Below are 14097 nucleotides of genomic sequence, written 5' to 3'. Positions count from 1 at the left end.
TCATCATCAGATTGGAGTTCCAGCAACAGGATAAAATTCGCGGTAAATACTACCGCTAGCTCGTGCTTCCAATTAAACTTGTTGGATTATAACCTGGTTGTGTGATTTTTAACTTTGTACCGCTAGGTGGAGCATCACTCGGAAATGAGCAAAATCGGAGAGATGCTTTTAAACTTTGACCAAACTGCAAAACACCAGTTATCTTACAAATCACCTCATCTTAGGTTTGCATACAAATGACCACAATATCTATCAGTAGCATAGGGGATCCTGTCACATAAAGTACTGTTTATTCCTAATAAGATCCGTAAATTACTTACATAACTCAACTGTTGCGCTAGCTAAGTGAAATAACAGTGTTGTGGAATATCAATCACAATGCTCCATACACTAAAGTATCATACTGTGGCTTTCTGTTCTGCTTCAGCCACGATGGCTACTTAGCTTTAATAATAGCTTTCACCAATTGTGTACAATTGTGTACGCAAATGGATAACGGTTGGCATTTTTAATGGCAGCACCCTATTTCCTACTTGGGGATGACATATTTGAAAGCAATTTTTCTGCTGTCGCACACCAAAAAAATAAATCAAACAGCACCTGGTTGCAGCTAAAATTAGAGTCAATGCAAATAGAAGGTTGGTAACAACCACCTCGTTTTAGGATGTGGCACAGGGGAGAGCAGAGAACGTCCATGGGTTCAGTGGAGTAGATTACTTACATTGTGGAAACAGGCCCTTCGGCCCAACAAGTCCACACCGCCCCGCCGAAGCGCAACCCACCCATACCCCTACATAATACTACGGGCAATTTAGCATGGCCAATTCACCTGACCTGCACATCTTTGGAGTGTGGGAGGAAACCGGAGCAAACCCACGCAGACACGGGGAGAAAGTGCAAACTCCACACAGAGAATCGCCTGAGGCGGGAATTGAACCCGGGTCTCTGGCGCTGTGAGGCAGCAGTGCTAGCCACCGTGCCGTAAACTAATTTGAAACTTGATGCAGAGAGAGAAAATTATTCAAGTGGGGAAGAGTACATCTAGAAGCCATAAATATATTGGTTACAATTAACGTCAACAGGGGAATCTTCATTCAAGAGTGTGGAGAATGCAGCACTTGCTACAACAGTGTAATATAGTTTGAATATGTAAGAGGTAGCCAGATAAGGACGAGGAAGAAGCAAAGAATGGTTCAGACAAAAACGTAAAAACAAAGAATGCGGATGCTCCAGATCTGAAACACCAACAGAAAATGCTGAAAAAACTCAGCAGGTCTGGTAGAGAGAGAGGAGCAGTTAACGTTTCCAGTCTAACTATTGCCAGAGCTGCAGAGTTTCTTCAGCACTTAGGACGGTAGACTGAAATGAAGAAAACTGGGGAACAGCTCGATTGGAACACATGCATCGGCATGGACTCATTCGACCACATGGCTTTGTTCTGTGCTACACCTCTAAGATTTGAAGCATCTTAAAGAAAACAGTAACAAACAACACCTTAGATATATTTCATTGGCTATAACTGGCTTCCAATAAATCAGAGATCGTGTAAAGCTCTTTGAAAAGATAATTTTTTTCATACACATACTCCCTTCTGCTTGAGCTGACGTGTCCACATACACCGCCCGGAAATGTCTCCCTTAGTAACCGTGACGTTTTGCAGCACACGACGCTACCACCCCGGAAGCAGTTACAATGGAGACGCGCGGTTCTATCTATACAGCGCGCGGGGCCCCCACTGGGTTTTCTTTTTCCGGTTCACTCATCGCTCCGATCAGGCACGATGGCGACAGCAGCAGCAGCAGCAGCGACTCCTTCTCAAACTCAGTCAGCGGCTCCGGCCCTGCCGCTCCAGCGAGGCATTGTCAAACTGGTGGGTGAGATGCTGTCACCATTACGGTGGGAGGCAGGAAAAGAAAATTGGATTACATGATGCGTTGACACAGGACGGGGGCGACTGACAAAGGGTGTGCAAAAAGTGTGGGGGGTTGGGGGGAGGCGGTTGGAGTAAACACACATCAGTTTGAGCTTCGAAGCTCCGCGAAAGCGGTTTAACTTGTGCATGAAGCGAAATTCTCCGGCAAACTCCTTAGCATTCAAAAACCGGAAAGTTAGGGCTTTGAATCAGCGAGCGATGGAGTTTTGACAAGGAGAGTTCATGGTTTGGGTGGGTGGCGTCGCAAGAGAAACCCTGGGAGTTACTCTGTTCTCCCGGGTCCGGAGCAGCTTCACGTGAGATCATTCGGAGGGAGTTTGAAATAACTGAAGTACGCGGGCGAACGGAGAGAAAATTCAAATATATTTGAGCACATTCTGGGATTAAATCTGTTTTATAATCTTGTCACGAAGGATATCGAGTAACTGGATGAGCCACGTAAACTGGGGAGAAAATGGGTGAGCGCAGCATATGACGGGTGGCTCTTCGCATCAATCAGATGTAGGGACTAAGTTTTTATTTATAAAACTTCAGTTTATTGATGGAACTTCGCAGAAAGCAACTCGTTGCTTTTAAACCTTGCAATAGAATTCAGTCTTTAATCGCTACTTTTCAACAGTTCATTCTTTTGAATCACGTTTTCTGTCCTTATGAGTTAAAGCCAGCATAGAACAGTTTCATTTTCAAGCGTTGACCTTGAATTAAGTGTACAGAATGTTTTTTAATGCAGAGACTTTTATGAACCTTGTCCTTGATAATGTATTTTTTTTCGCGAGGGTCTATATTAACAGAACTAAAGTGTTCCAGGTGATATTATTGATTATCAGCACCATGTGACAAGATGCACTGAAATTGGCTGCGGCATTAGATTTGTTCATGTTATTACTATCATTTTGGAAAGCAATTTCCTGTTGAAAAAGGTTTAATTTATCGGGTTGATCTGACTTTTTCTCCTGCAGTTTTCTTATCCCCAAGGTTTTGTCTTTTGCGAGGATATGATGTTTCAGGTGCTAATAAATGCATTGCTAATTACACATTCTTATGCCTTTGACATCAGTGCAGGTGGGTAATGCAACCAACTCAATTGCTGTCTTGCCCAACATTTCTGCTTTGATTCACCAGATAATTAATTGAGAATCTTGACTAGATTGTGTTGGCTTATCTTGGGCCTATGATGCAAATTTTAAGTAAAATCGACTTGTATCATATAGTACTCCAATTGTTGCCCTGACTCGATCACTACAGACTAGTGATTGAACCTGGTGCGTTATATGGCTTGGAACATCAGTGGATCATAGTGTGGAATTTTGTGCCATTTTAAACATAAATTGGCAACTGTTCATGCAGTGTGGTTAAGAAAGATAACTCATGATTATTCTTGGAAATCATGATTCTGCTGATAATATTGAACATATGCTCTCCGTGGGGATCCTGTTAAACTTTGGCGTGCAAAATTGTGTACTTTATATTTTTGCCAAAAGGAATGGAGGATAAACATAAATTTAGGGATGTCTATTTTAAAAAAAATCAGTGATTGCTTAGTAACATATGTAGTTTCTGTTAAACACAATTGGTGGAAAGTCAAACATTTTTGTTTACCAATTTGCATAGTCTCCAATGTAAGTTACATGGACTTGTAATTGTTAACTCTCCCAATTTGTAGACTAATATTAGAATCATAGAGATGTACAACACGGAAACGTACCCTTTGGTTCAACTCGTCCATGCCAACCAGATATTCTAATCTAATCTAGTCCCATTTGCCAGCACTTGGCCCATATCGCTCTCAACCCTTCCTATTCATATACTCATCCAGGTGCCTTTTAACTGCTGCAATTGTACCAGTCTCCTCCACTTCCTCTGGCAGCTCATTCCATTCATGCACCACCTTCTGCGTGAAAAAGTTGCTCCTTAGGTCCCTTTTATATCTTTCCCTTCTCACCCTAAACCTATGCCCTTCAGTTCTGGATTCCCCCACCACAGGGAAAGACTTCATCTATTTACCTTATCCATGCCCCTCATGATTTTATGAACCTCTATAAGGTCACTCTTCAGTCTCCGCTCCAGGGAAAACAGCCCTGACCCACTCAGCCTCTCCCAGTAGCTCAAATCCCCCAATCCTGGCAACATTCTTTTAAATCTCTTCTGAACCCTTTCAAGTTTCACAACATCTTTTGAGCGGAAGGGGACCAGAATTGCACGTGAGATTCTAACAGTGACCTAACCAATGTTCTGTACAGCCGCAACATGACCTCCCAACTCCTGTACTCAATACTCTGACCAATAAAGGAAAGCAAACCAAATGCTGCCTTCACTATCCTATCTACCTGCAACTCTACTTTCAAGGCGCTATGAACCTGCATTCCAAGGTCTCTTTGTTCAGCAACACTCCCCAGGACCTTACCATTAAGTGTATAAGTCCTGCTAAGATTTGCTTACCGAAATGTAGCACCTCACATTTATTTAAATTAAACTCTATCTGCCACTCAGCTCATTGGCCCATCTGATCGCGATCCTGTTGTACTCTGAGGTAACCTTTGCCATCCATTACTCCAATTTTGGTGTCTTGTTATAAACCCAAGAGTAATTTTATGGAAGAATGTTCTTAGCTTAATTTCAGTAATGATCTTCAGTGTGTCTTGCACCAGCTATTTATTGAGCACAGTGACAGGCAAGGGTGGGTATTGGCAGATTTGCTGTTATTACTTGAAGAAACTGAGAATCGTCCTGAACAGGATTCATCAGTAGTTCGTTCCAATACATGGATATTGGAGTGAGCATGTTTGTGTACTTTATTTCAGAAGAAGTTGTAGGTTTAAAATAGATTTTCTCAATTGAATACTACACTAAATTATCCATTGCAAAGTTTTTAAATTCATATGCAGAAAAGTTGATGTGATATAGTAACGAAAATGTTAGCTCTGGCTGGATGGCTAGTTTGCAATACAGTAGTACTAACAATGTGTATTCAATTCCTGTATTGGCTGAGGTTACCATAAAGTTTTTTTTCTTCTGCTTGGTGTCTTATGTTTGTGGGTGGCATGGTGACTCAGTGGTTAGCACTGCTGCCTAATAGCACCAGGGACCCGGGTTCGGTTCCTGCCTTTGGGTGACTGGCTGTGTAGAGTTTGCCCATTCTCCACATATCTGCGTGGGATTCCTCTGGGTGTTCTGGTTTCCTTCAGGATTCCTGAAGAAGGGCTTATGCCCGAAATGTCGATTCTCCTGCTCCTCGGATGCTGCCTGGCCTGCTGTGTTTTTCCAGCACCACATTTTTCAACTCTGATACTCCAGCATCTGCAGTCCTCACTTTCTCCTAGTGCTCTGGTTTCCTCCCACAATGCAAAGATGTGCAGGTTATGTGAATTAGCCATGCTAAATTGCCCATAGTGTTTGGTGCCTTAGTCAGGGTAGATACAGGGTAGGGCAATAAGTGTGGGTGGATTGCTCTTCAGAGGGTTGGTGAGGACTTGTTGGGCTGAAGGGCCTATTTCCATATTGGAGGGAATCTAATCAAATCTAACCTAATCTAATCTTTCCTAGTCTGAGGTGTGATGACCCTCAGGTTAAACCACCACTAGTGTTTCTCTGATGAGAGACCATGCTATGTACAGGCAAGACCATGGCAACTTTACCCCTTAGGTATGAAAATATGAAAAAAAAAGTTTTTCTTCTTGGGCTATTTCAAAGCGAGTTTGTGTTCATTGTAATACAGAAATCTGGGCTTGTCAGGGTCCCACAGAACAAACTTGAATAGGAACTGGTGGATTTCGATAAACAATTGGTTGAAGGTATAATACAGCATTGAAACAGGCCCTTTGGCCCAACTCGTTCATGCTGACAAGGTTTCAGAAACTGAACTAGTCCCACTTGCCTGTGTTTGGCCCATAGCCCTCTAAACCCTTCCTGTCCATGGACCTGTCCTAGTGTCTTTTAAATGTTATGATTGTACCTGCCTCTATCACTTCTGGCAATTTGTTCCATATATGCACCACATTCTGTGGGGAAAAGGTTGCCCATGAGGTCCCTTTTCCCCTCTCTTCTTAAACTTATGCCCTCTGGTTTTGGACCCCCTTACCCTAGAGAAAAGACTTTGGCTATTTACTTTATCTGTGCCGTTCATAATTTTATAAACCTCTCCAAGGTCACCCCTTAGCGTAGGAAGCTAAAAGAAAAAAGTCCCAGCCTATCCAGTCTCTCCTTATAACTCCATCCTTCCAGTCTCAGAAACATCCATCTAAATCATTCTTGCACTCTTTCTGGTTTAATAACATCCCAATGTTGTGTGCAGCTTGTCACCTGAAAGATGGTATTTAACATGTTGCTGAGATTAATTTCTAGTTTGTGTATTATAGGTTCTGATGGAGGACTTGAAATTGCTCCATCCTTACCTGGACCCTTGGGTCTTGCAAGCACTTCAGGTTTATTGGATGTGAAGGGTTATGTTGTGAAGCAGGAATGAAGGTGTGAAGAGAATTTTTAGTATTTTGGCGAGCTGGGGAGAATGGGACAATTAATACACACTGATAGCAACAGGTATTAATTTAATGAATTATTAAGGAATGGTCTAATAGTGAGTGTGTAGACATAGATTCGGTTAGATTCCTTACAGTATGGAAACAGGCCCTTCTGCCCAACAAGTCCTCACTGACCCTTCGAAGAGAAACCCATCCAGACCCATTCCCCTACCCTATATTTACTCCTGACTAATGCACCAATCACTATGGGCAATTTAGCATGGCCAGTTCACCTGACTTGCACATCTTTGGATTGTGGGAGGAAACCGGAGCACATGGAGGAAACTCATGCAGACACGTGGAGAATGTGCAAACTCCACATAGACAGTCGTCTGAGGTGGGAATCAAACCTGGGTCCCTGGTGCTGTGAGGCAGCAGTGCTAACCATTGAGCCACTCCTTATAAAACATCCTGTAAAACATACAAATGTATTATGCATGTGAATTGCTTCTTGTATTGAATATTGAAATGGTGGAGTTGATATGAAAATTAACTAGTATGCCATCTATACAACATTGCTTGTGCCCAATTTTATCTGTAATGTTATCAAAAATTATTGTACAGTGTTTTCAACTAGATGAACATGTAGGTTCCAGAAAACTGGATAAAATTAACTGCACACTGGACATTTCCTTATTATTCTGTCACCCAGCTGAGTAAAACCCAAGATAGCATTAGATTAGATTCCCTACAGTGTGGAAACAGGCTCTTCGGTCCAACAAGTCCACACCAACCCGCCAAAGCGTAACCCACCCAGACCCATTCTCCTGTATTTACCCCTTCACCTAACACTACGGGCAATTTAGCGTGGCCAATTCACCTGACCTGCACATTTTTGGACTGTGGGAGGAAACCGGAGCACCCGGAGGAAACCCACGTAGACACTGGGAGAATGTGCAAACTCCACACAGTCAGCCGCCTGAGGCGGGAATTGAACCCGGGTCTCTGGCGCTGCAAGGCAGCAGTGCGAACCACCGTGCTTTTTCTTAGAACTTTTGATTTGAAATTTTCCTTTCCCAACGCACTATTTTGATTTAGAGAAAATGTCTGGGAAAGCTCTAAAAAGGTAAAAACGGACCAGTGGTGAGACATATGTGCTTATGTAAAGTAGATTGCAAATCTATGCAAAGTATTCCTTAAAGTATTGCTCTGTGCAGATGTGGAATCGAAATAACTTGCGTTAAGTTTGTTCATCTGTTTGCCACCTGCCACCATAAAGAACTATTTTCACCTCTGCTCAAATCTCATGTTCATTGGAGCTGAGGTTTCAGGCTTTGTCACCAATAGACTTGATTCCTCCACCCCACACAGTCCAATTTGACCAAGATCTAATGGGAATGTTCCACTCCATATTAGGTGATCATCTATTACTCACCAAATTGAAATTCATTGCCTCCTCATTCCCTCGTGTATTGAAGTTTAACAGCCATGTTCACATTATAAAATTCTATGCGATCTGACCCTTCCGTAATTCAGAAACTGGCTGTGTTGAAACTCTTATCCTCTCTTCTGTATGACGTTTTATTCGGCAGCTTGATTCTTTTTTCTATCTTTTCTCACCACAGTTCTTTTCCTTCATCATTCCTGCAACCTTGACTACTTGTTATTATCTCTCTATCTTAATCTGTTTATGTAGTTTTTATTTTATTACTGTTACTTTGTTTAGACCCTCGTCATGCGACTTTGATACCTTACTCATGTTATTCCAGCCATCGAGCATCACCTTATCTTTGATTATTTGTAATTAATGGTTTTGTAGGTAATTCCTTCACTTGTTATTCAACTGGTGACACTTTATTCTCACCATTTGGCTCTTGATTACCGGCAAAGATTTGTTATTCAGCCTATCGACACTGTACTCACATTATTTGTATTTATCTGTTGACACCGTTTTAATTACCTGGAATTATCTTGCCATTATCTTTCTGTGCCAGTGTGCTTCCCTCCACTTCACCTGACAAAGGAGCAGCGCTCTGAAAGCTTGTGATTTCAAATAAACCTGTTGAACTATAACCTGGTATACTGTGACTTGTTCTTTTGCTTCATCTTTACTGTCAGAGCTATTTTTGTCTAAATGAACCTAGTGAAGTATCTTGGGATATTTTAATATGGTTAAAGTACATGAACAGGAAAGGTTTGGAGGGATTTGGGCCAGGAGCAGGCAAGTGGGACTAGTTTAATTTGGGATTATGGTCAGTGTGGACTGGTTGGACTGAAGAGTCTGTTTCTGTGCTTTATGACTCTATGGCTGTATGACTCTACTGTAGAAATGCAGGTTGTTAAACATTTAAAATCATGGCACTTAATGCTGGAATTCACATCCTGAATTTTTCTATTTTGCCATACCTCGCTTTTCTAAGGTTTAAGTAAGTAGCTTTTTTTATGACTCCTTTGCTCAATTGATTGAACTCAATATTAGGTACTCCTACTATGTCCTCACCAGTTCTCTCAGGTGCTCCCTTTTGAGTTGAATTAGGATCACATCAAATTCAGTAGCTTTAACATATCCTAAAATGTAGGTGCAAAAGTATTGTGCCAGGGTGAGGGTGTGGAGTGGGGTGGGTGGGTGTGTAGGGGCAGGTTTGGGGAGGGGAGAACAGCATGATTGAAGGAAGGCGGGGTTGGCCTGTGAAATGGAGATGGCATATGGGAGTGGGTGGTTGACAGATGGTATAGGGACGATATGAGAATTTTGGAAGGAATATAATGTATAGGGCATGGAACTTTAAAGCATTACTGTTGCCATAAAGATGCTAAGTTGCAAATGTTTTGCAGGTCTCTGCTGGTCCATGTAAATCCTTACTTCAAGTACTTTGTAGACAAACAATGTCTGTTAGGAAGAGGCATGCATTTGTCATGTTGTATTCTGTAAATACATTTATTATGTAAAAGATTGTCATCTTGTTTCCCACTTAACCATCTGGTTTCAGAACAAATTAACATACTAATAGAGAATTGTTGCTTAAAGGTGCAAGTTGGAAACTAAGAAAATTTCTTTTCAGATGGGTGATTATCATCCAAGTTATTTTTGAAGGATGGTTAAAAGCAAATGTAAATTATCTGGGTCAAGTAAATCACTAAAGTTCTCCTGAGCCCACAGCTTCTGGCCAGTGGAAATATAGTTGCAGGTTATGACCTAACAAAGAAAAGAACAAGTTATTGACTTTGCCTTGTCATTTGCTAACAAATCAGCAAGAGGTACTTTTGTGAGATGGTTGCCTGTCATTGGATAGCAGTTAAGATTTGGATTTACGAGAAAGATGATATATTAGAAGGAATAGTCAGACTTTGATAATTTTGAGAGATTAGTATATCATGAATTTTAACAGATCCACAAAAGATTACAGAAATTCAGTTTGGTGATTTCCTAATTCAGTGCTTGCATTTAAATTGCTGCATTGTGCTAAGCTGTTACATATCGATAATTTCCTGATCTTAACTGATAATCTATTCCCAGGAGGAAAGACCATTTTAGATCATACATCTGCTTTGTCAAAATAAAATCTGGGAAAGTAATCATTCTCAGCAGCCCTGATGGCACAAGTGGGGCAATCTGTGGTGTTGCACAGAATGAGGACTCTCTGCAGCTTTTAGCGTTCATTTAGATGTATGACAGAATTGCAGAGACACAAAGGGAGTTATTTTTTCCAGTTAGTAAACACTTGGATTGAACCTTGAGCATGCACAGTTCACAAGTGCTTCAGATATGACTCAATTGTGCAATTAACTACTCAAAATGGATCAGCAGGATGTTCAGATGAGGCTGAAGTCACATTAAGTGCACTGTTAGGTTGTGATTGCACTTTGGTACCCAATTGGTTAAAATATTGTTTTGATTCACTGAGGCAAGGATTGGTATAAATGAATTCTGAAAATTCCTTTTTTCCGCTTTCGGTTGGTGATACAATGAGCTCATTGAAAGAATGGTGATCCAGATAAAATAGCTGGAGTATGCCACTTTTTTAGTAGAACTGACGTAAACTCAATGAAATACTCTTTTGAAAAAAGTACAGGTGACTTTGGACATGGGAAGTAACAAAGTGATTGATTTAAGAAAGTCAGTGAATCTGCAATTTACCTGATTAACTATTACTATATCCCTTAGCAAAAATTGACGTTCTTGATCAGAATGGTAAAGGCTTTTTGCTGACATCAAGTGGTAGGAATCAGGGGGGAAAAAAAACAAATTGTCTTGAAGTTACAGGGATCTGCTGCTCTTGTCACAGGCTAAAAATGTGATTTGAAAGTTTTTGAATAAAAATGCTGATAAAGGTTACATATAGGTTGAATGTATATGGTTAATTGAAGAAATTAGTGAAAAATGTCATGTAACAATATGGAAAACTGCCATTTCAGTTTGGCATGGGAATTAAGTAATAACTAGTAGGCTAGCATTTATCACCCAGAAGTCAGTTTGGGTCTGAAGTCCCATTTTTTTGGCCAGATTAGGTAAGATTGCCTTGTCTAAGATAATCCTTCTCTAAGATCATGAACTTTGATGACAATCAATGATGGGTTCTATGTTTACAATTAAGACTAGTTTTTTGTTCCAGAATTTTTAATTGAATTTAAGTTTCACCATTTGCCAAGTTGGGATTCGCATCAGTGGTCTCAGACAGTTAACCTGGGGTTCAGCATTGCTAGCCCAGTGACATTATCTTTACACTGTCGCCTAATAACTACGAGAAGGCTGAATTATTGGAGAAAATTTGGAGAGTGTATGCAATCTCAGAAGACCAAACAATGTAAACTTCAGTGTCAAGGGCTTATTAGACCATAAAAGAAAGTCATAGTATAAAATTGTCTGGTAATATGTACAGTGAGATAGCAGGGCCATAGTTTTCCAAAATGGTAGTCAGGTTATGAACATTCATTCATTATGGTTAATTGGGACTAATTACAAATGTTCAGAATCAGAACAATTAGAGGGCAATAAGATATTCCGTGTCTCTCATTATGCATTTGACAGTTATGGTGAAGCATACAATGGATCTGAGTATGGTGGTGACGAGAACACTTACTCTTGGGTCCAGGCTATACCTGTATTATCCAAAGGACAGCGTACAGAGAAGAGATATATGACTATTCCAAGAATAGGGAAAGCTACTGGAATAGTCAGACATTGACCGCATCACTCGAGAAGAAGTAAGATCAGTGGAATGGCAATTTGGGGTGGAACAGTGGAAAACAAAAACGCAGTATGGCACTCTTAAAAGCTCCTTATAACTGACATGTTTTGTGGCCTCCAATAAATTAATTGGAGAGACAAAAGTAGATTTGAATAGTTGGAATTAATTTGGTGTCTATTTCTGAAGTGCCAGATAAAGTACCCATCACACAATTGGATATGTGTGGAAATGTACTCCCAGATAGATCTGATAAGACTGAAGTGAGACTAGTGAATGAAATATTGGAAAGAGACTTGGAGGTCAAAATGTCAGAATTCCCATTTGTCCTGTTCTCTTCCTCTTTTTAAATAAAAATCCCACCCCCACCATAGCAGAATTTAAATCGTGTTGGGCGCACATTTGTGTGAATGCAGGTGGGTGGTTCCTTTTTTTTTTGCAGGCAGAAAAGTTCCGAAGCGAAGTATATTTGAGTACAGCATAGAAGGAATGCGGTTAAAATTAACTTAATGGACTAAGTGATGTGTTGAGGTTATGTATTTCTTGATTAGATTTGGGTTGTTGAAAGGATGTGCTTCTGAAGGCAGAACCAATGGCATTCTACTGATACTGTAAAGGGAAAATATTTGGCATCATTGTGCATGACCAAGGTCTATTATAGGACAATTTTATGGTGTTTGAGCAATTTGTAATAAATAAAGCTAAAGAGCAATTTAGCATGACAAGTCAGGCTTTGGGGCATTTACATATTTAGGCTTAGATGTTAATCAGAATAGGTCAAGAGTAACCTTGAATCAAAATCTTATCCAGAAAGCATTACTTGGATCCTGATAAAGTATGCTTGGTCATCACAGAATAGTGATCTTTCATCTAAAGAGAAGTCAGAGCAGTTAAGAAGCTTGATTGAAAGTTGGCTGAGATAAGGCCAGACACCAGTTTGGGTGCTTTGGAATTAAGTACTTTGAGGAAGTAGCACAATTGAGGTCATTTTACTGGAGAATAAAATATTTTAAAAAAATCTGTACTGTAATTTCCAGGAGGTCATGAAATTCGTTCTTTTTAGTGCCATTTCTTATGCAAGTGTTTTGGATGAGTTTTCAAATGCAGCTGATTGTATAATTTTCTTTACTTATAAAAGCATTAAAGTCTATAAGTAAGAAGAATTATGCATTCTGCAGTTACTTTAGTCGTCTTGAAGTTTCAGTGAGCTTGTGGCTGGTTCTGCTTTTGGAGACAGTCTTCTACGTTGCATTTCAACCTTAACCAGATTGGGTGCCATGGCTTTTGAAACTTAAAAAAAAGTTCTACTATTCATGTGATGTATTTCAAATTGTAATAGAGTCTGTTCCAAAATTGTGAGAGCTCAGACTCTGTTACACTTTCAAAAAAAATTGTTGAGAGGAAGCCATCACTGTTCAAATCTGCAGACTTTCTTGATATTGTTTCTGTAGCAAACAAATTAGCTTACAGTCATAGCTTTTGATGAAGGGGTTATTTGTGATTACTGGCTGTTGGTGCACAAACTATGGGGACAAACCATTTTAATGAACGGTTTAACAATGGGCAAAGCAACTCTATCAAAGTGCCACTGAAACATCTAGGCAGTCTTCAGCGCTCTTACATAATGAGTTTTGGTAGATTATTTTTATCTCTGTGGCTTTCTTTCCAGATACTGTAGTTCAGATGATGGCAAGCATGCACTTCTGTAGGCAAAATGGCCAAACTTGTTACCTGTTAATCCACGTCAGAGGTTTTAGAAACTTGGCCTGTCTTGTAAGTGAAGTGTCTTCCGTAGACATTTCAGAACAGTTTTGAGTGTTTTAAAGCTGTTTTCTTTAAAAAAAATGTCCCGGTATTAAGTTGGTGGACTTGGAAGATTAATTGTCCATAGTAAAATCTTGACATTTTGCTAGAGTAAAAGAGTTGTGTGAAAGAAAAGAAATTATTGCTTAACAAAAAGGAATGTTTGTATAAAGAAACAATTTGAGGTCTACTTACAGTGTGATGTATGGAATTGGAAGCTTTTTTTATTTTGTCTGATTTATTTTGATATATTGTTTGTGTGATATAAAGTTTTGATTTGAAGAAGAGTGGAATCTGTGGATAGAGTATTTACTGTATTATAGGATTAATGGTGGACGGCATTTGATTAAGTAATTTGAGAATATATAAAGAGAGACTTCTAGAAATATGGAGAGGAGCTTCTGGCCTCTGCATGCTTCCTGGGTGGTGCGTTCATTTCTAATGCTGGTCTTTGTAAATAGTTCTGTTATTAGATAAAATGTTATTACCTGGTTTCCTACTTCACTTCAGGATTAATTAAAATGAAAAGCAAATATTCAGTAACTGCTGATATAAAAGATCTGGATATTCTCAATTATTGGTCGGAGTTATTCTCACTTGGCAGTGGTAGTGTCCCTGCATCTGAATGAAAGACACAAGTTCAAATTCTACTGCAAATATGAATAGGTTGATTTAAAAATATCTATTTTAATAAAAAAATTGTGGAGTGGCCAGTAGA

At 39.9% G+C, this 14097-nt stretch overlaps 1 protein-coding gene across 1 annotated transcript in view; it reads left to right on the top strand.

Moving 5' to 3' along the window:
• Positions 1-1720: 1720 nt before the first annotated feature.
• snd1 (staphylococcal nuclease and tudor domain containing 1) overlaps positions 1721-14097 on the top strand; it is an 868653-nt gene continuing 856276 nt past the window's right edge. The window contains exon 1 of the mRNA XM_072562814.1: positions 1721-1870. Coding sequence (XP_072418915.1) covers positions 1781-1870 — 90 coding nt within the window. The 5' untranslated portion in view covers positions 1721-1780. The remainder of the gene's footprint in view (positions 1871-14097) is intronic.

This window comes from Chiloscyllium punctatum, chromosome 44, assembly GCF_047496795.1.
Source record: "Chiloscyllium punctatum isolate Juve2018m chromosome 44, sChiPun1.3, whole genome shotgun sequence".
Taxonomy (NCBI): domain Eukaryota; kingdom Metazoa; phylum Chordata; class Chondrichthyes; order Orectolobiformes; family Hemiscylliidae; genus Chiloscyllium; species Chiloscyllium punctatum.
Note: the sequence above shows the minus strand (reverse complement) of the source record. Positions and strands in the feature narration are given on the sequence as shown.